Consider the following 22,397-nt stretch of genomic DNA (forward strand, 5'->3'; position numbering starts at 1 on the left):
AAATATCCAAGAACTGCTTCCTGGCCAGGCTGTAGTAGAAGAGAAAGAGGTAGAAGATCAAGAAGACAGTAATGAGGAAGAAACACGGTCTCTCACTGTCACAGTTGCAGCTACCAACTCATATACTGAGACTGTGTGTACTTGAGAAGGTAGCTTAGAGGTTGAGTCTGCATGTGTGAGTCACTGGACATGAATCGTCTGCAGCCGGGGCAGGAGGTAAGGGTAGTGCAGATGTCAGCTTGCCGAAGGGCGAGGTCGCACATGAGTTCTGTTGCATAGGACGCAGAAGAGGACTTTGATGGGACAGCCTATAGATGTATCCTTTTATTTTTATTTATTTAGAGATACAGCACTGAAACAGGCCCTTTGGCCCACCGAGTCTGTGCCGACCAGCAACCACCCATTTATACTAACCCTACAGTAATCCCATATTCCCTATCACCTACCTACACGAGGGGCAATTTACAATGGCCAATTTACCTACCACCTGCAAGTCTTTGGCTGTGGGAGGAAACCGAAGCACCCGGCGAAAACCCACACAGACACAGGGAGAACTTGCAAACTCCGCACAGGCAGTACCCAGAATCGAACCCGGGTCCCTGGAGCTGTGAGGCTGCGGTGCTAAACACTGCGCCACTGATGGATATACACACTGAAATGCTTACTACTTGGGAAACCTGCCAGAATGACCTCAGTCAATCCAGCACCAACTTGGCACTGGGCTTTGCGCAGTGTTTGGAGCCTATTCTTTCCAGCATTGAAGTGGTGGCCAACTGTATTAGCAAACTTGCAGATCCAGCCATGATGGCTGATGTCTCAGTTTCCATTGCGGCACAAGCAGAAGCCATTCAACGTCTGAGTGCTGCAGTGGAAGCTCAGACTTAAGTCATGCAAGGTAAGCTTGCTGCCAAGGAAGTTCAGACTACTGACATTATGGTTGTGGATACCATTGTTCAAAGGGGCTTGCAGGGTGTCACTGCAGTTCAGCAATCTGTTCTCCAACGCATCACCAGGATTGCTGAGGCATTGCCACAGGGAGTGGCAGTGACTCCATGGAGCATAAACCTGCTGTCCTCTGTCAGGACGACAGCATTCATCCTCCCACCACTGCCGCTCTCCCAGTGCCCTTCCTGTTGCCAGCCAGCCAGCCCAGACTGCTGCTGCCCATGGTGAGATGGTGCAGTCCGAAGCTGGGTCTTCTAGGGCTCGACCTGCTCTAGTTGTCCTGCAAGTGCCTCTGCAGTCTCCCCACTGAAAGTCAGTAGCCTTCCACCAGTTTTGCTGCAGCCACAGGGGTACCACTGCACTAGGACAGGTAAAAGCAAATGGAATAAAAGCAAAATACTGCGGATGCTGGAAATCTGAAATAAAAACAAGAAATGCTTGAAATACTCAGCAGGTCTGGCAGCATTTGTGCAGAGAGAGGCAGAGTTAACATTTCAGGTCAGTGCCCCTTCTTCAGAACTGGCAAATATTAGAAATGTGAAAGGTTATAACAAGTAAAGTGGGGATGGGGCAAGAGATAACAAAGGAGAAGGTGTAGATAGGACAAGTTCACAGAATAGCTGACCAGAAGGTCATGGAGCAAAGGCAAACAATATGTTAATGGTGTGTTGAAAGACAAAGCATAGTACAGATAGGGTGTTAACGGACTGAAAATTGAACAGCCGCAAGTACATACATGAAAAAAAAGTGGGTAAGCAAACTGAACAAACTAAGATGCAAGAAAATAAACACAAAAAAATATATAAAAAAAAGAAAAAAAATTGAAAAATGAAAGTAAAATGGGGGGCCCGTCATGCTCTGAAATGATTGAACTCAATGTTCAGTCCGGGAGGCTGTCATGTGCCTAATCGGTAAATGAGATGCTGTTCCTCGAGCTTGCGTTGATGTTCACTGGAACACTGCAGCAATCCCAGGACAGTGATGTGAGCATGAGAGCAGGGGGGAGTGTTGAAATGGCCAGCAACTGGAAGCTCGGGGTCCTGCTTGTGGACTGAGCGGAGGTGTTCCACAAAGCGGTCACCCAGTCTGCGTTTGGTCTCCCCAATGTAGAGGAGACTACATTGTGAGCAGTGAATACAGTATACTACATTGAAAGAGGTACAAGTAAATCACTGCTTCACCTGAAAGGAGTGTTTGGGGCCTGGGATAGTGAGGAGAGAGGAGGTAAAGGGCAGATATTATACCTCCTGCGATTGCAGGCGAAGGTGCCATGGGAAGGGGACGAGGTGGTGGGGGTAATGGAGGAGTGGACCAGGGTGTCGCGGAGGGAATGATCCCTTCGGAATGCTGACAGGGGAAGGGAGGGGAAGATGCGTTTGGTAGTGGCTTCACGCTGGAGGTGGCGGAAATGGCGGAGGATGATTATTTCGATATGGAGGCTGATGGGGTGGAAAGTGAGGACAAGGGGAACCCTGTCGTGATTCTGGGAGGGAGGGGAAGGGGTGAGGGTAGCGGTGCAGGAAATGGGCCGGACACGGTTGAGGGCCCTGTCAACAGCAGTGGGGGGAAATGGAAAGACAGGCATTAAGAGGTTCTTCATTTGATTTTTGTATGCAATATGGCATGGTTTGGAATCTTTATTTTGGGCTGGCTTTTATTTTTCCATGGTGGCAAAGAGGATGTTGTGATGGCCAGTAAGAGAGGGAAGGTGAGGTGTGGGACTGTTGGGCATTGGGGTTGCGGTTACTGGTATCACAGTCAGATGAGTTGATCATGGCAGCCCAACCAGAAAGGGGCTGTATTAGTTCTCTCTTTCCTCCTCCTGCTTCTTCGCTGATGGCAAGGACAGTGCCCTAATGATATCAACGTTGTACAGCATGTGGCAACCTTCCGAGTACTGCAGGGCTCCTCCAGAGTGCTCCAAGCAGCAGAAGCACTGTTTAAACACCCTAATGGTCTGCTCTATCACATTTGGTGTGGCAGCATGGCTTTCATTGTATGCATGTTGCCACGTGTGTGTGTATGTAGGTGCACATCAGACTCTGAGCTAGGTGTGCAGCAGATAGCCCTTGTTGCCCAGCAGCCACCCTCTGGTTTGCCATGGTGGCTCAAATGCAGCTGGCACAGGGGACTGCCACAGCATGAGGGCATCATGACTGCTGCCAGGATATTGGGCATTGACCTGCATGATTCACTGCCCATGGTCACACGCAAACTGAACGTTGAGGGAGTGGAACCCCTTCAGGTTGTGGTACATCTCAGAGGTGTCATGCAGCAAACGCAAAGCGATGTGTGTGCAATCAATCGCACGCTGCACGATGGGGAAGCCTGCAATCCTCGTGAAGCCGCTTGCTCCCTCAGTCTGCTTCTCTGTGGCAAGGGAGGATAAAATGTATTTAGCTGCCTTTACATACAGAGTCTCAGTGACCTTTCTCATGCAACAGTGGATGCCAAATTGGGAGATGTTGCAAATATTACCTACTCCATCCAGAAGGAGACAGATGCATAAAAGTTAATGACCATGGTTACCTTCACAGCTACTGGCAATGCAGTCCTTGCCCTGCACTGAGGCTGTAGTTGTGGCTGCAGCAGGTTTCAGATTTCAGTGAGGACACCCTTAGGGAAGCGGAGATGCCTGACACGCTGTTCCTCACTGAGGTTCGGGCAGGAGAATTGTTCCCTGACATCCTGGGTGGATATGGCCTCCTGCTGAGAGCCCTTCTCCCCTTCCTCCTCCTCTGTCTTACAGCAGCTTGTCCTGCTTTTTGTTGCCTTGGCTCAGTTGGTAGCACTCTCGCCTCAAAATCACATGGGTCTGGGTTCAAGTCCCACTCTGGAGCTTGAGTACAAAAACTAAGACTGACACTCCAGTGCAGTACTGAAGGAGCGCTCTCAGTCCTGGCCAATATTTATCCTTCACTCAACATCACGAAAAAACATTATCTGGTCGTCATCACATTGCTGTTTGTGGGTGTTTGCTTTGTGCAAATGAGCTGCCATGTATGCTACATTCCAACAGTGACTGTACTTCAATGGCTGTAAAGCGCTTTGAGACGTTTGGTGATCATGAACGGTGCTATATAAATGGAAGTCTGTCTTTTTTATTTTGCTCATTCTCCCTGCCATGCTGCAGGTCAAGGGTGATGCAAACTGTAGCACTCATTTCTGGGAGCAAGTGGTTTCTGCACATCATTGAATTCAGGACAAAGCCCTTCAGCAGTTCACCAACTTTAAACTTGGAAACCACGAAACAGTTCTATAATTGTAACAAGAACCAGTAGAAATCAATCAGCAACTAACCTGAAAGTAGTTGATAATCCCTTTTTAATAGTGCTCGTGTGGGGGGCTCCTTCCTGTTGCTGAACGCATATTGAGCTGTGCGAGTTTACGAGAGTATTAGCTGGAGTATTGAGCTCCAAAGTGGCACCTCTGGTGTCAATACATACCAAAGGCCTACTCTGCATACTGCCAATGGATGCTCCTTGTGCATGTGCTAATGCCCTCACCAATATGGCATCCGGTGTGGCTAGCACCAGAAGTGTGCATGCACCGTGGACGCAATTTGGAGGCAAATCAGCACTCGTCGCACTGAAAACCAAGGCGCTAAGGAGCTGAATTTCGCAGCTCGGGTGTCTCAGTGAGAACCCTTCGATCTGATTGGTTGAAGAGTCTCAGTATTTCTTGCCCTGCTCATGAACACCACAGATCTACTATCGAGAACGTCATGCGGGATCAGACACTTGACGACAGCAAGACTCCCCTCAAAAAGCCCACAAAAACTCTGTGGGCAGCTGTCAGCATAGTGAGTGGTGAGCGCTGTTCCTTGACTGCTGCCTGCAAAATCCAGGCCATTGTTTCAAACCAGATATTATTTGAGGGCGTTTTCAGAAATTACAAAGAAAAATAAATTTTCTGTGAAATAAAAGCAAGGAGTTTGAGGATTAAGGCAAATTTGGGGTGGGAAGAGGAGTCAAACGGAGCAGTTTTTATACTATTTATTGGAATAAATAAAAAGGTGGGACTAAAGTGTTCGGAGTAAGGAAGTAAGATTTGGATACAATTGGTGTAACAGATAAATGGTTCAAACTTCTGAAAGAGTAACACACTGCTGAATATGAGATGGTTTAAGAAAGGCAGAAGTAGTGGGAATGGAGGGGAGATGAGGGGGGTAATTTTTAAATTCTTTATAGTCTGGTGGAACATATCACTTGCCCGTTGTAGAACCTGCCCAATTTCAATCCTGTTGGGCCAGCAATCCTCTCTGCTAGATTGCCCAGACAAGAAAGTAGAAAGTTACCCCAGAGGTTTCACTTTATTTCAGAAGGATGTGATTTTTGAGGAGGAGCTACTTACTTAACTAAGATAAGTTAGAGTTAAAATTGGGGAGAGAAGATTTCCTGTGGTTGCTATGTTAACAGTATCATAAACATACATGAACTTGTTCATTGCTCCAAATTGCAAATACGTTCTAAAAGATTGCATTTTCAATTCAACTAGAAATAACAATTAAAGGTCAAAGACTTCTGTTCAATGTTGATAATGCACTGTAGCCATTGGAATTCTACCTTCACCCTCTCATGACCAGGTATGGGCAGTGGTTAAAGTGCTATTGCATTGTAGGAGCTGTTAAACTCTTCAGTTCAGATCTAATAAGGGATGTTTAAACAAGAAGTTCATCCGGAATCGAGGTCTGTGTTAAAGAGGGAATCTGGTTTGTAGAACTGGTACTTGGCTTAATTTAGATACTCAAAAAAAAAACAGATAAAATTACAGTTTGACATTTGGTGTGTGAAAATGGTGGAAGGAGTTGTTAGCAGTGCTAACAAGCAGCACTCAGTCACCAATAACCTGCTGTCGTTACTTTACTGGAAGTGGAGCAGAAACACTGTTTCTAGGTGTAAATGAGTTAGGGATGTCACAGCAGAGCATGTGAGAAGCTCCAAGAATACTTGTTTCCCCACAAACTCCCGCTTTAATTATCAAGCTAATCCCCCAATATTACAGGCACAATATTACGCACACAAACACAATATTACACACACATATATACACAATATTATACACGCACACCCACAATATTGCACACACACAATATTACACACACAAACACACTCTATGGCCGGAATTTTACATTGGGCAGGAGGTCCCACCCACCGGCCAAAAACTCAGGGGCAAGCCTGCCTCCGCTGGGCCTGGAATCCACACCATAATTTTACCGGGCGGGTCTTCCGCCGCTCTGAGACAGGAGGTCCTGCCTCCAAGAGCTGCCGGTCAATCAGAGGGTGCTCCAGCGGGTCAGCTTGTGTTGTGGGCGGGGCCCTCCTTGGGGCACAGGGTGCCCGATCAGGAGTCTGGCCGGTTTTACTGGGAGGCCTCCTCAGCTGGCGAAGTGCCTGTCCGCCACTGGTCATATACTAGCGGTGGTGGCAGGAGGCCGTTAAGTGGCAATTAATTGGCCACTTAAGGGCCTTTATTGGCCTGGGGTGGGTGGGCCGTTTGTCACCGCCCCCACCACTTATAAAATTGCAGCAGGGGCAGGAAGGTGATGGGAATGGCACCCTCTGCTTCCCACCAATATTACGCAGCCCCCCCGCCTCCAGCCTGTTCCCATGGGGGGCGTCAAATTCCACACAATATTACACACACACAATATTACACACACATGCACCCATAATTGTAAAATTCATAGAATGGACCAAAGCTTCTGTATTAATATGGCAAGTTAAAATAAAATTAAGATTGCTCAGTCAGGTCACTAGTTTTAGGATGGTATTCCATATATGGTATTTTACTTTGCTTATAAATTTTTTACAGAGTCTAAATTTTTCCAATATTTTCAGCTGCAGTTTGTCCTGACGATAATTCAGACTAGTTTTGGCGTTTTCTGGCCTTGTGGATTTCCAAGTGGTTGGCTGTATTTCCAGATTGGTTACATGATCTCTCTGATTATCCTCTTCACTAACTTCTATATCCAGGTAAGTGATGGCGTTGGGCAGCTGTTTAATTAATCTGCTCCCATTACTTCTTATTTGTTTATTCCGTATAAGATTTACTACTTTCAATTTTATTTGAAAATCCCGGTCAAGGGTTTGTGTATGGAAGCACAGTTTTCAATGGTTTGTAAATGCGTGTATTTTTTAAAATCAAAGTGGCCTATTATCTAGGTGCTTGACAGATACTGGGCTATTTTGGGGGAAATATTTTGCATAGATTTTCTTTGCTCTGTCTCCCACCATTGTCACATTCTAATTTGCACCACCTGAGAAATATGACATTTAGTCAGCTGTATTTATTCCAACTTATCACCTTAACAAGTGTAAATAAACGGCTTAACGAAATCACCACATGAGGATGAGGAAAGCTATTTGACACATTTCAGAAAGTCCCTGTGGCGGCATCCAGTTCTTTCTCTTTGTGTCAAGAAGAACTCTCTGTTATCAATCCTAAAGTTGCCTTTTACTAGCTTGTTACTCTGTTCCCTCATGCTACTCTCAAATGAATTTACAGTAAATTTATGGATTTATCTTTTCCATTCTGTTAACTGTTTCATACACTGAAAAAAGGTCAACTCTCAAGCAAATTCTTTTGATGCTGAAAAGCCCAAGTCTATAGAATCAAAGAGTGATACAGCACTGAAACAGGCCCTTTGGCCCACTAAGTCTGTGCTGACCATCAACCACCCATTTATACTAATCCTACATTAATCCCATATTCCCTACCACATCCCCACAATTCTCCTACCACCTACCTACACTAGGGGTAATTTACAATGGCCAATTTATCTATCAACCTGCAAGTCCTTGGCTGTGGGAGGAAACGAGAGCACCTGGCGGAAACCCACACAGTCACAGGGAGAACTTGCAAACTCTGCACAGGCAGTACCCAGAACTGAACCCAGGTCGCTGGAGTTGTAAGGCTGCGGTGCTAACCGCTGCGCCACTGTGAATACACCAAGGCCCCAGTGTGATTTGAACTCACGGCCCCTGGCTTATAAGACTAGTGTTCTCACCACTGAACTATGGAGCCACCTCTGGAGTCTATCCAGTCTTTTCTCATAACTCAGATATTTGACACTAGAGACCAACTTTATGGCTCTTTTCCGCACTGCTTTCAACCATTGCAGGACATCCTGATATCACTCCTTTCAGTCTTGGTGGCCATCGTGGTCAAAGTATGGTCTGAGGAGAATATTGTGCAGTTTGAGCACGGCTTCCTCGGACTTCTATTCTGCTGTTCTGGCTAAGTACATGCAATTGGTTTTGCTAATTGATGCTGTTCATTGATTGAACATTTTGAGATTCAAGTCTACTGAACAACCTGTATCTCTTTCAACTTTAGCTTCAAGATCATGCATGGATCATTTATGCTGACCCGTATTCCTTTCTATAAGAAGTACTTGTTTGCATTAAACTCCATCTGTCATTGCTCTCCCTCTTAAATATTGCGTGCAACACATTCTTTAATTTTGGATCTGCCTCCTTTGTTTTCACTGCTACTTCTATTTTGGCATCATCTGTAAATTTGACCAATTTGTATTGGGTCTCTGAGTCTAAATCATTGTTGTAAATTAGAGACTGTACTGGTCTCCACACTGAATCCTGACGCACTCCACTTGGTACTCCCTGACATGATAACTTTACTAACAAGTACTTGTTTTCTACCCTTAAGCCAACTTTGTATCCATTCCAAAGATTTACCCTGGATCTTTGAGCTTAACTAACAGTCTTTTGTTGCAGAACTTTGTCAAAGAGACATTATGCTATAGTTTCTCAGCCCACTTTGAAGGATATTTCATCAAAAGGAGTTGGAGAGGTTGGCCTTACAGAATCTTCTCCTTTAGAATCCATCGGAGTGAATTTCCCCCTACTTCACGCAGGCAGTAAACAGCAGAAAATGGCATCAAGACATACTGTAGAAGCACAATGACTTCAAAGGGTCTTGTCAAATAATTTTGGAAATTGCAGTACTTACCTCTAGATACTGAAAAATAAACTTCTACCATACAGGCCCATTGATAAGGCAAATGATTGGTTATAAAATCACAAGTGCAGGTTAGAATTACTAAAAATGCATCATCCCTGAATGTTGGTGGGTGCTCTCCCAGTCTTTCACTGCAACTCTGGTGAGAGACTGGCAAAACCCCCAAACAATGCAGCGTAACCCAGTTATGCTGGCCCCACCCGCATTTTCGCCAGTTAAGCCGGTATAACAGTGGGTGAGCAGAAGATCCACTGAAACATTTCACAGCCATAATAACAGGCAATGTATAGCCTGGCAAAGAATTACTGGCATGAAAATAAAGAAGTTTCATTTATATAGTGCCTTACCAGATCCCGGGTAATCTCAGAGCATGTCACATCCACATTATGAGGAAAGGTTCCAGAATACCAGGTCAGTGTAAACTCCAGGTCAGAAAAAAATGCCCTTCATTTTCCTTTTTAACATAGTTCTGGCATTTTGCAGTTCGGCATCTGGAATGTGAGGTCTTGTGGGAGATGGGCGCTCTCAAAGTATTTATATAGATAATTCGTTAGGCCCACTTGCTTGCTACTCTGCTACCCATAAAATAGACAGAAGCAGCATTGATTGTTCTGGTACAGTATTTGTGCTCACACTATTTCATGGTTAGTCAATTGCTATCCAAGCTAGAAAGAGTTAGGCCCAATTTTAACTACCTGGAGGAAACCGGGGATGGGGGTGGGGTGGGGGTGCAGTTAAAATAAGCCACTTATCCTCTCTGCCTTCCCGCCATGTCTTGATCTTAACCTTCCAACCTTCCTCTTTTGAGAAGGCAAGCAGGACAGCAACAGGAAGAAAGCAGGGTTGATCAGGTAGATTGTGTAATCAGGACTCGATCTTCAATTTTAGTTGAAGGCCTGTGCAGAGGAGGGGTGGGGGTGTGGAGTTCAGTGATGGCTTCCCTGTAAGGCAAACCTGTTGGGAGCCAGACCCTGAGCTAGAAGAGGTCCGGAAGGTAAGTTTTAAAGTTTTATTTTCGGTTTCCTCATGGGCCAGGAGGGGCAGGAGCGCTCCTCAGAGCTTCACATGGATTTGGCCTCCTTTGCTGCCCCCTTCCAATTTTGCCCAGAGCCTTCCCGCTTCCTCTGACTGGCCTCCTGCCATCAGATGTCCACCCTGCCTGCTGACCAGGTAGACAGTCTGGCCAGTTGTCAGGCGGGACTTTGCAGAGATTTATTCAAATGAGGCTTTGCCATTAAGCACAATTCCCTGTAAAATCTGAGGCCTTAGTCTCACTTTGGAAGGCTCTACTCACCCATGGTCCCGATACTATATATAAAACTATCTGCTACTATATAAAATGCAAGAAACTGGGGGAGGGACAGAGTTGTTCTTTATATCTTATGGGATTGCATACAAATACACCTTTATCCAAGTTTTAAGAAGAATTGCCTGTATACAAGGTACTCATTCATTCAAATTGCCTACAAGTGGGCTCACTGTGCTATGCTTTGCAAAAGAAACCCCATTCATTTCTTTTCTCTTTTGTATTTGGACAATTTCAGACCTACAAGAAAAAGAGTGATTTCAAAAGGAAAGACTGTCTAAATGGTTCTACAGTGGCTGCGAATGGACACACAAATGGCCTTTCTACACAGATGGACCACTATTCAGCAAAGAAAACTCACTGAGATCCCAGGGCTAGAACCGAGTTTTGTCAGCACACTAAGATTTTGTGATGTTCTAAGGCAATTTCAAAAGTTACCAATGTGTTAACTATATCCAGTCCTGCATTATATAGCCATATAGGGTAGGGATTTGGATCTGAATATTGTTGTGATCAATAGGGAAAATAAATTTAGAGAATCTTCCTTATATGAAAAAGTACCTAAGTCTTAGAAAGGTAGGGAAAAATCATATCAGCCCTATATAGTTTCAAAAATGTTAGATTATTCCCTGAACTAGAGCAATGGACCCCAGTGTGAATCAGGTAAAATGTGGTTGATTTTAGTTTACAACACTGTTGTTGCCTTACTGCTTATTTGTGTGTTAGGTACTGTCTTGTATTCACTTTAATCTTAAACCATATTTATATGTTTTAACTGAAATGTAATTTGGCACAGGGTGTTGACCCACATGCCTTAGCTCTGTCTAAAGTTGCAATGCTGCATAATTATTATATTTTAAATGTTTCAAGAATCCTATACCTCTTTCTTCATTATAAATACTTGGCTTGCTGGTTTTAATAAAATAGGATATGGCTGTGTTGGCGTCACAGTGTAGAAGCAGATAATTGAGTGTTTCATAGATACGTTTCACGCAGTCAATTTCTCTTTAGTGCAAATGACTATCCAACAATACAAGCCTGATCAGCTTATCCATCCTCATCCTTATACTGACTCATCTGCAGTTTGACTGGATACTTCAGTGCATGGTCAACAATCATGCAAAAATCTTCTACTTCCACTTCTGCTAGTGGACGAAGTTCCAAATTAGTAGCTCTTCATCCTGTGTACCTTGTACTTGCCCAAAACTCCAGTTCGCCCTTCTCAGGAATTTCCATGATTGTTGATTGTCCATAGAGAGTTCACTCTGTTACCACAGACTTTAAGCTGTAGTTTAGGTACCTGGGTCTTCTACATTTGAGGAAGAACTGAAGGCCCTGTGCGCAGTTGAGGTAAAAATAGAAAATGCTGGAAATGCACAGTAGTCCAATGACGATCTGAGAGAGAAAGAACAGTTACTGTTTCAGGCGCTGATTGGCCTGTTTAGTATCTTCAACATTTTCTATTTTTATTTCAGATTTCCAGCATTCATGGTTCTTTATGTAAAATAAAATCTGTGTGGTTGAATTAAGCCGGCACACACATCTGCTTATATTACAGGGGGACTCATCTATTTTGAAGTGTTGGACGTGTGGCTGTAGTCTGTTTGTGGTGCACCATGCCAAAAATAAGGCTATGAAGTAACTTAATCCTGTTGTTACACTGTCTTGTGTGAGTGAGGTGAATTAAATAATTGTTCCTTTGTTGCTGTGGCCAGGTTACGCAGATGGTGATGGCCCCAATACTTCCATAATGCAAATCACTACTGCACATATGCCGATGCTTATGTGGCGTATTGTTGTGTATGAGCAGCGGCACTGCTAGTTTATAGGGGAGATGAGTCCCCAGAAATGTGACCTGTTTCATCCAGTAGCACATGAGTTGGAAATGATTCGCTGGTTTGAGTCCTTTAGCCTTTTTGTGAGGGTTGAACTTGAATTGGTAAGTAGATAGGGAGTTTTCAATGCAGGGCAATGCCTTGATGTTCACTTGATTCCAGAGCACCGCATTAGCTTTTTAATTTGGAAGTTAATGCCATGGGTGGGTAATGAAAAAAGAGGAAAGTGTCTAGTGGAGGTGGACTGGGTAATCTTCTCCATGTTGCAGCCCTTACCTGTAGCACACACTGGAAAGCTGACTTTGCCGTCTAAATTATTTTATTTCAAAATTGCAGGGAAAATCGGTATTTATTAAGATGAGCTTGTTTCTGTGAGGTATCCAGTGAGTTTAAAGTATAACAGTTATGCAGCAATGTCACTTTAAATAACTCGTGCTGTTACACATATGCCTTAAAAATAAATTGCAGGGTCCAAAGCCTTGCTGCAGGCTTACCCAATGTGTTGGTGAACTCTGTGCAAAGAAAGAAAAAGTTCATGCAGTTTCTAATTTGCATTAATCAGCAGTGTGATGACCCCAATTCTCTCTTCCATATTTGAATTAAATGATTGTTAATAACCAGTAAGTCTCAAATGCTTCAACATCACACTAACATACTTTTAAGCAAACAACATATTGTTCTTTATTACGAATGAGACAGTGTCATACTTAATGAAATATTATCCCTAGCTTTTTAAAAAAAAAAATCCCTGATCTCTTTAAATGGGTATATTATTTTTGGTGTTGTTTTAAACTGTGTGAAATTCTCTTGCCATGGTGACTCTACCTGTGAATATCTCACTGTAATTACCACTCTTTGGCCAACCCATAGAGAGAATGCAATTGGATGATGGGGAGCATGATCCAGTTTCCTCTCTCATCTACCTGGCACAGGGCTTGCATACCCCACCTAAGGAATGCCAGTGTGTAAACATCAGTCGAGACTAAGACTAAACGATGCTTTTGTCATTCAGTATCCCAAAAGTAGCACAACAACATCAGTTTAAAAAAAACAAGAACCTAGTACGCATTAATAAAGCTGCAATCTTTTTTTTAAATAAAGTTGAGTTTGTAGATAGGTGTAATGAACATTCTACCTGAATTTTAATCGTTTGGACATAATTTACTGAAACTACATGAAAATCCCAGCATTCCTTTTCTTTCTAGTCAGTCAACCTATTCACTTTGTGGAAAAATCCTGAGAAGTATTCACTTGATCAGGTGACAATACCTTTTACTGGCCTTAGAACAGGAGAATAGCCAATGTACATTTTCCAGTTCCACTTTTAAAGTTTATAATGGGAACAAACTGTTTGAATATCAAGTTATCAATGTTCGAATTGCAAAACAGCCAGGGTCTCCTACTACTTTAAGGGTTTGCAGTTGATTTAACAGCTGAAAAAGCAAGAATAGAATCCTAACTTAATGCTTTCACAGTGCAGTGCTGAACAAGAAAGCACATACAAACAAATTGAAACATGGAATATCAAAGAACAGTATCTTTCGATGTGCCAGAATACGTGACCATAGTGGAGACTTGCTAGAACTGCTGAAGCATTTATTTTTTCAGTTTTAGTGGAGAGTAGGTGTCAAGGGTTCTTCAAAACTTTATATTGGTTTCCCTTACATATCTCAAAATGTGTGGTTTGTGGGGTTTAATTGCATACCCTACAAACTCTAAGCAAAGCTGTTCTGGTCATCTTAATTAAGTATGACATACTGCACCCTTTTTCTGATACAGGCACTGGATTTTTCGGTTAATGCTGCTCTCAATTGTCAAATTACATTTTTTTTGAATTAAACTTTAATCATGAGTGTGCTGGTTTAACCTGTGTCTGAGTAACTTGTACATTCATCAGTTGTAACATCTGCAGATGGACTCGAAATTCACAGAATTAAAATCTTTACTAAACTTATACTGTTGTCCCAGTTTATTTATAATTCAGTGATACACTTAACACATTCGCAAGGATAGTTTACTTCCACTTAAATGTGTTTCTGTTAACACATACTGAAACAGATAGTATTTATTTACTGGCCTCTTATCGTACTGCTGCTGATAGCTGCCCTGACTTCAGTGACAGTGCTGTACAATAAATAAGGTTGCCTCCAGAGATACTGAGAGTCAACTCAGAAGGTAGATTTCTTTGTCACTTCCACAGGCAGCATAGCTGCCAGATGCAAAGATAATCCAGCTGCTGTTCTTTCTGACCATAATGGGTACTTCTTCAGCTATTGGGGAATATCTGGCAACCAGATAAATATAGCATATCACAAATTTCAGACAACTGTTAATGTGCATTGTCCATGAAAATGGCTACTACTGGTGTGTGTAAACGTTGAGTCTAATGCAGAATGCTATCTTACTCAGGACCAGTGGCTGTGGAATCTTGGTAGTTAAATTGGATAGCCTCTGAATACGGGCGCAGGGATTTGGATGCATTGATGAACCCGCATTCGTTCAGTGTAATGTAGGCACATGCCAACTTCATGCTGTTTATTGTTTCAAATGCTTTCAGTGTCTGCTGTTAATTGGCTGGATGCAGCAGCAGGGTGCCAGTATCATGTGTGATTAGCACCACTTAAAACGAGCCTTCACTGCTTAAGGCTAGCCTGCACCTCTTAAAGGGGAGACACACTATGGCTGGAACACTTGGTGACTGCTGTGCGGGAAGTGAATATGGCCTGTGAAACATGGGACAGTGGGTGCCAAGGTTTTCAGATGCTGCTCTGGAGGTGTTGGTGGAGGAGGTGGAAAGGAGAGCTGTCCTGTATCCACAGGCTCAAACGGCTCTTCAAGACACACTTAGAAGATAGTGGGAATGGATAGTAGTGGAGTCAATGCTTGGAGTTAAGCCCCAAGGACCTGGATACAGTGCCATAAGAAGTTCAATGACCTCACACAAGTGTTCAAGGTCAGTGAATGCATCTTTAAATACCATAACCTACCAACTTCACCACTAGCCTAAGCCACTTCTTAATTCACCACACCCACCTATCAACAATCACTATCAATCAGGACTCACATTCATATGCTTCACACACTTAGCGCTGCTGCAAACTTCACACCCACATCTCACAATTTGCCTACATTGCCAGCTATTCAACCATGACAACCACATCACCAAAACAGATTGCACAACACTGACCCATTTCCCCCTCATGCAGGACAAGGTGGCGCACAACTGGAGGCAGCAGGAGCTAACCAGAGGGGGACAGGTGCACCTACATGTTCTGACCCCCATGGAGGAGACTGTGCTGGTCATTTCTGGGATGCCCATTGCTGAGTATGTGGTCAGTGCCGGGGCTGACACCATCAAAGATGGCAGTATCCTCATACCTAATCTTCCTTCTCACATCACACCTCCCCCTCATCCCACACTCTCTTTTGTTTGACAAGCTGCAGATGGTGTAAGCATACGCCACTTACTTGCAACTCCCTCCTTGCCCCATAACCCTACCCTTATGTCTGAGCTGAAAGAAAGACTTGCATTTATATAGCATGTTTCGTGACCTCAGGATATCACAAAGTGCTTTACAGCCAACTGTAATCACTGTTGTCATGTAGAAAACATGGCAGCCAATTTGCACAAAGCAAGCACCAATGTGATAATGGCCAGAAAATATTTTTGGAATGTTGATTGAGGGATAAATATTGGTCAGGACACTAGGGATGCCTGCTTTCTTTGAAATCATGCCGGGGGAGCTTTTAAGTCCACCTGAGAGGACAGACGGGGGCCTCAGTTTAATATCTGATCTAAAAGACTGCATTTCCAACAGAGCAGCACTCCTTCAGACTGCACCGGAGTGTCAGCTTCAATTGGATGCCCTACCCTTATGTCTTTCTCCTTTCAGATACCCACAAAGTGCAACCTGGCCAGGCAGTGGAGGAACAGCAATAAGACAGGATCATAAAGACACACTTACTCTCATACAGCCATCAGCTGTGGCTCAGCTTGTAGCACACTTGCCTCTGAGTCTGAAAGTTGTGGGTTCATGTCCCAAGCTAGGACTTGAGCACAAAAATCAAAGCTGACGTTCCAGTGCAGCCCTGAGGGAGTGCTGCTCTATATAAATCGAAGTCATCGAGTCATTTACTGCACAGAAGGAGGCCATCTGGCCAATCAAATCTTTCTTTCAGCTCAGATACTGACACTGTGTCATTTAGATGATAGCATAGAGGTGGGATCTGCATGTGGTGAGACACAGGGAAAGTGGGCAAGGATAGTACAAGTGCCAGCTCACCAGAAGGTGAGGTTGCACACAGGTTCTGCTGCAGAGGGCTCTTGAGGACTTTGATGTTGCAACCTACAGAAGAATGCTGATTGATGTGCACAATGACATGCTTGGGGCATTGGGAAGCCTGCCAGAATGCCTGTGGTTAACGTCAGGAAGCGTGGAGAAGTCCAGCACCAACTTGGCACAGGGCTTGGAGCCCATCCTTTCAGCTTGGAAGTGGTGGCCGACTCTATTAGAACACTTGTGGACCCAACCGTGATGCAGTGTCTGCTAGCCATTGTCTCAGCTTCCATTGCAATACTGGTAGAAGCCGCCCAATGTCTGCTGCTGCAGTGGAAGCTTCAGACTTTGGTAATAAAAGGTCAGCTTGCTGCCAATGGAAGCTCAGACAGCTGCCATGCAATCTCAGACTGCTGCTTTCATGGTTGTGGACACCAGTCCTCAAGGGACCTTCAGGGTCTCACAGCAGTCCAGCAATCTATCCTCCAACGCATTTCTAATTTTGTTGAGGCACGGCCCTGAGGACGCGACAGTGGCTCCATGGAGCAAGAACCTGTTGTACCCTCTCAGGGTTGACAGTATTTGACCTCCCACCTCTGCCACTGCCTTTTCTGCTGCCTGTCAGCCAGCCAGCCTAGACTGCTGCTGCCCATGTTGAGATGGTGCAGTCTGAAGTCGGGCCTTCCAGGCCTAGAGCTGCTCAGTCATCCTCCAGGCCAACTGCACTCCACCGCCACCCCCCCCCCCCCCCTCCCCACCCCCCACTGAAAGTCAACAGCCTTCCATCAGCCACACTGCTGCCCCTGGGGTAACACTGGAACAGGAAAAGGCACATGGTAAACAGGCACTGAGAGAATGCACAAATGTGATTAGTTGACTTCAGCATGTGATATGCAAGATTTCATTTATAAGTTTGGTTTTGAATGTTTATTTTCTGGTGGCTTTTATTTTTGCACTGTGGCCAAGCAGATGCTGTGCTAGTCAGTGACAGAGGGAAGGGAAGGTGTGGGACTATTTGTGAATGGGGACTGGGGCTGTGGTTACTGGATCACTCTCGCATGAGCTCTTCAAGAACAGCCGGGGCAGAAAGGGACTGTCCACTTTGCCTCCTCTTTCTCTTCTTCCTCCTAATTCTCCTCCTGCTCAGCTAATCGCTGTATAACTGGGGGCAAGTGCTGTCCCCTCACGATGGCGAGGTTGTGCAGTATACAGAATACTACATCAAATCTCGGCCAAGTACTGCATTGCTCCTCTAGAGCAGTCCAAGCAATGGAAGCTCGCTAATGTCTGTTCTGTCACATTTTGTTGTGGCAGCATGGCTTTCATTGTATGCATGCTGGGCACATGTGCTTGGGTTGTGCACTGGAGTCATCAGCCATGTTGTCTGTGGATAACCCTATTGCTCAGGAACCATCTTTTGGTTTGTCACGGTGGCTCAAATGCAGCTGGAACAGCAGACTCCCGAAGAATTAAGGTATCACGACTGCTGCCAGGATACCGGACTTTGTCCTGCATAATGTGCTGCTAAAGATCACACACTATTTGGAGGTTGAGGGAGCAGAATCCCTTATGTTCACGGTATAGGGCAGAGTTGACATGCAGTGGCTAAAAAAACGAAGTGTGTGCAATCAGTGGCGCCCTGCATCATGGGGAAGCCAGCAATCCCAGCCTGCTTTACTCCGGCAAGAAAGAATGAAATGTAGTTAGCTCACTTATGCAACAGTGGATGGCAAACTGTAAGATATTGCAAATATCTCCAGCTCCAGCCTGGAAGGAAGCAGATGTATGAAAGTTCATTGCCACAGCTGCTGGCAATGCAGTCCTTTCCCTCCTCTGAGCTTGCAGTTGTGGCTGCAGCGGATGGCAGATTTCAGTGACAGCCTCTTTAGTGAAGTGGTGATGTCTCACACACTGTTCCTCGCTGAGGTTCAGGAAGGAGACTTGCTCCCTGAACACCCTGGGTTGACACGACCTCCTGCTGACAGCCCTTCTCCCCCAATTCCTCCTCCCTCTTCTAGCAGCTCATCCTGCTTTGTTTGGCCTCAGTTCATTCTCCAAGTCGCATTGTGTTCCAAGGGGGATGCTTACTAGTGACCCATGTCTGACAGCAATTGGTTTGTGAATAAGCCTTGAAGGTATCAAAACCTAAGCACCTGCCATACCACTCTCTGTAGACTTCTGCAAATTGAAACAGCTATAGAAAGCACCAAGCACTTGTAGAATTGTAGCAACAGCCAGAAGATATCAACCAGGACCTAAGCTATAAGTCGTTGATGATCCCTTCAAAGAGCACTGGTGAGGGATTCTTCCATCTGCTGAACCTGTGTTCAGCTGTGTGAGGTTAAGAGAGGGCGATAGCTGGAGCATTGAGCTTAAAAATGGCACCTCTGGTGTCAAATCTGCGTTACAAACTGATTGGTGTCAAGATCTGCCGGCAATGCATACTTCCGCCAGTGGTTCACCGTGTGCACTAGCACCCTCACCAATTTGACATCTGGCACAACTTGCCCCGGAAGTGCAAGTGGGTGCCACAGATGCTGTTTTTGAGGTCTGAGGGCACTCATAGTGCACAAAACAATGAGTGCAAACGATCCCAATTTTGCACCCAACTGTTTTTCCAGGTCTACAAAACAGAAGAGGCACACATGGGCATACTACTGGCTCCAGGACACATCTTCAAGCACTGTTGGCTTTGCAGTATACAGCAATGATGCTTTAGTGGTTTAATATGTGCCTGTTTATCAGTAGAACGAAGACCAAAACGTTATAGTGCTGGCCCTGAGATTGGACAAAGCCTATTGTCCCAATATTTCTGGAGAGAGATATTTGGAGCAGGGGTGAGGAGAGGGTGAGGACGAGAAGTGCAGAAGTACAGGTTTCTTGGATGTGCTGCCGATATTAACTGCAGGGTATCTTCTAATTATTTTCCGCAGGTTTCCTGCCTGACTGGTGGGAAAACCTGTGGCACGAAACAACAGCCAAAGTGCAGTGAGTAGGTAGGGAAGGAGAGATCTTGGGAGGGTGGAATTGTGGTTGAGGGTGGAGGAGGGCAGGTGGTGGTGGTGGGAGAGATCGCAGAAGAGGGGAAATTACAGGACGCAGAGTTCGTGGTTGGGTGGTTCTAGGGATCAGGAGGGCAAATCGTGTTTGGGGGTCTCCTGAAGGGGAGGAGAGATTGCGAGGAAATGGGGAGAAGATGGAGGAGAGGGGAAATCATGGGGTGAAGATCAGCCGGGATAGTAAGCATGGAGCTAGAAGCAGGTAGGCTTGTTGGGCCTGGAGGAAACATTCCTGCTGCTCCTGGCCCACAAGCAGTGCTGTGAAGGCAATTACCAGATGGATCGACCCCTCATCGCCTCCCTTTACCTGCCAGGTTTCCCGAGGCCTGGAAAACTGGGCCGAAATGATTTAAAAACAAAAAGCATGTGAAATTGGAGGCATGCAGCCTCTTTAAAAGCCTTTCCCAACTGACTGACCTCCTGAGAGTGAATTGGTCACCCCAACCCCATCCCACCTCCATTAAAACCAGAAATGGCAGTTTCATGGTGGGTTGAGGTCAGGTTTGAAATGCTGAAATTTGTAACTTCTCACCTACCCATTGCTGGGGGTTAAAATTACTCCCTTTTGCCTTCACTCTCCCCTACTCCCTTGATGCTGTCACAGTTACCAATGCCCAGGATGGTCTCCCCAAAGGAAATGAAGTCCTTGTCACTTCCAGTTCTGTTCCCTTTTATGTTCCAACTTGTCCTGTAAATAGAGGAATAGAGTTTGAAAGCCGAGAAAGCCTGGACATTTAACAGTTCAGGCATAATAAAAACAAGAAATGCTGGAACCACTCAGCAGGTCTGGCAGCATCTGTGGAAAGAGAAGCAGAGTTAACGTTTCGGGTCAGTGACCCTTCTTCAGAACTAGCAAATATTAGAAATGTCAAAGGTTATAAGCAAGTGAGCAGGGGATGGGGCATGAGATAACAAAGGAGAAGGTGTAGATTGGACAAGGCCACATAGCTGACCAAGAGGTCATGGAGCAAAGGCAAACAATATGTTAATGGTGTGTTGAAAGACAAAGCATTAGTACAGATAGGGTGTTAATGAACTGAAGATTGAACAGCAGCAAGTACAAACATGAAAAAAAAACAGTGGGTAAGCAAACTGAACAAGCTACAATTAAGTGAAATAAACAAAAGAAAAAAAAATATGTAAAAAATGTAAAAAAGGAAAAAGAAAAAATAACTAAAAAGAAAAGTAAAATGGGGAGCCCATCATGCTCTGAAATTATTGAACTCAATGTTCAGTCCGGCAGGCTGTAGTGTGCCTAATCGGAAAATGAGATGCTGTTCCTCGAGCTTGCGTTGATGTTCACTGGAACACTGCAGCAATCCCAGGACAGAGATGTGAGCATGAGAGCAGGGGGGAGTGTTGAAATGGCAAGCAACCAGAAGCTCGGGGTCCTGCTTGCGGACTGAACGGAGGTATTCCGCAAAGCGGTCACCCAGTCTGCGTTTGGTCTTCCCAATGTAGAGGAGACCACATTGTGAGCAGTGAATACAGTATACTACATTGAAAGAAGTACAAGTAAATCGCTGCTTCACCTGAAAGGAGTGTTTGGGGCCTGGGATAGTGAGGAGAGAGGATCCACACTCAGTGCTATGCGCCGCCACATGCACACACTGGACCTCTCTCTCCAGCAGCACCGCCTCACGTTATCTCAAAGCTGTTCTACTCCGCAGTTTCATTTCATCTTTCGTCTCATCCGATGCATTAACAAAAAACTTTTTTTCTTCCTTTCAGATGTCAGGGAACACAAGCTCCAGCAGCTGATGGGGACGAATGCTCCTCCAGATCCTCCTTCCGCTTCACTTCCCTCTGACCCCACCCCTTCTGATCTGACCCCTTGCCGTGTATTCACTATACCCTCTGACCTCCCCCTCTCTGATGCTGAGCGTTCTGTACTCAGCAAAGGTTTCAGTTTTATCCCCTTACGCCCCCACCTCAATGAATTTCGCGCTCGGCATGACATTGAGCTCTTCTTCCGTCGCCTCGGTCTCCGGGCTCACTTCTTTGACCAGGAGTCCACCCCCCGACCAGCAGACCCATTCACCCGCCTCCTGCATTCTCCCTCTACCTGGACCCCTCCCCCTGGCCTCTTACCCGCTCTTGATCTCTTCATTAAAAACTGTCGGCGAGACATTGATCATCTCAATTTCTCTGCCCCCGTCCCTCACTCCAACCTGTCCCCCTCCGAACTTGAGGCACTCCGTTCTCTCAGGTCTAACCCCGACATGGTCATCAAACCTGCAGACAAGGGTGGTGCTGTTGTTGTATGGCGTATCGACCTCTACCTTGCAGAAGCTCAACACCAACTCACATACACTTCTTCCTACCTCCCTCTGGACCATGGCCCCACCACCGAACGTCAAGCCACTGACCAAAGGACTGTCACTGACCTCATCTCCTCTGGAGATCTTCCGTCTACAGCTTCCAACCTCATAGTCCTGCAACCCCGGACAGCCCACTTCTACCTCCTTCCCAAAATCCACAAACGGGACTGTCCCGGCAGACCCATTGTGTCAGCCTGCTCCTGCCCCACTGAACTTATTTCTTCCTATCTTGACTCTATCTTTTCTCCGCTGGTCCAGTCTCTTCCAACCTACATCCGTGACTCTTCTGACGCCCTACGTCATTTTGACAATTTCCAGTTTCCTAGTCCCAACCGCCTCCTCTTCACTATGGACGTCCAATCGCTCTGCACCTCCATCCCCCACCAGGATGGTTTAAGGGCTCTCCGCTTCTTCCTTGAACAGAGGCCCAACCAGTCCCCATCTACTACCACCCTCCTCCGCCTTGCTGAACTTGTTCTCACATTGATAAACGTCTCCTTCAACTCCGCTCACTTCCTTCAAGTTAAAGGTGTTGCTATGGGTACCCGCATGGGTCCTAGTTATGCCTGTCTTTTTGTGGGATATGTCGAGCATTCTTTGTTCCAGTCCTACTCAGGACCCCTCCCCCAACTCTTTTTCCGGTACATTGATGACTGTATCAGTGCCGTTTTCTG

At 45.4% G+C, this 22,397-nt stretch overlaps 1 protein-coding gene and 1 non-coding gene across 4 annotated transcripts in view; one reads left to right on the top strand and one right to left on the bottom strand.

Annotated features, from left to right (window-relative positions):
• The window catches only part of elovl5 (ELOVL fatty acid elongase 5), a 113,768-nt gene extending 99,748 nt beyond the window's left edge, over window positions 1–14,020 (top strand). For all 3 annotated transcript variants that reach the window (XM_068021322.1, XM_068021330.1, XM_068021312.1), the window contains 2 exons: window positions 6,786–6,920; window positions 10,470–14,020. In XM_068021322.1, the coding sequence (XP_067877423.1) occupies window positions 6,786–6,920; window positions 10,470–10,595 (261 nt within the window). In that variant the 3' untranslated portion in view covers window positions 10,596–14,020. The remainder of the gene's footprint in view (window positions 1–6,785; window positions 6,921–10,469) is intronic.
• Window positions 7,899–7,971, bottom strand: trnai-uau (transfer RNA isoleucine (anticodon UAU)). Its single transcript has one exon. It is a non-coding gene; the product is annotated as a tRNA-Ile (tRNA).
• Window positions 14,021–22,397: the final 8,377 nt, after the last annotated feature.

The sequence above is a fragment of the Heterodontus francisci genome, chromosome 3 (genome assembly GCF_036365525.1).
Source record: "Heterodontus francisci isolate sHetFra1 chromosome 3, sHetFra1.hap1, whole genome shotgun sequence".
NCBI classification, from domain to species: Eukaryota; Metazoa; Chordata; class Chondrichthyes; order Heterodontiformes; family Heterodontidae; genus Heterodontus; species Heterodontus francisci.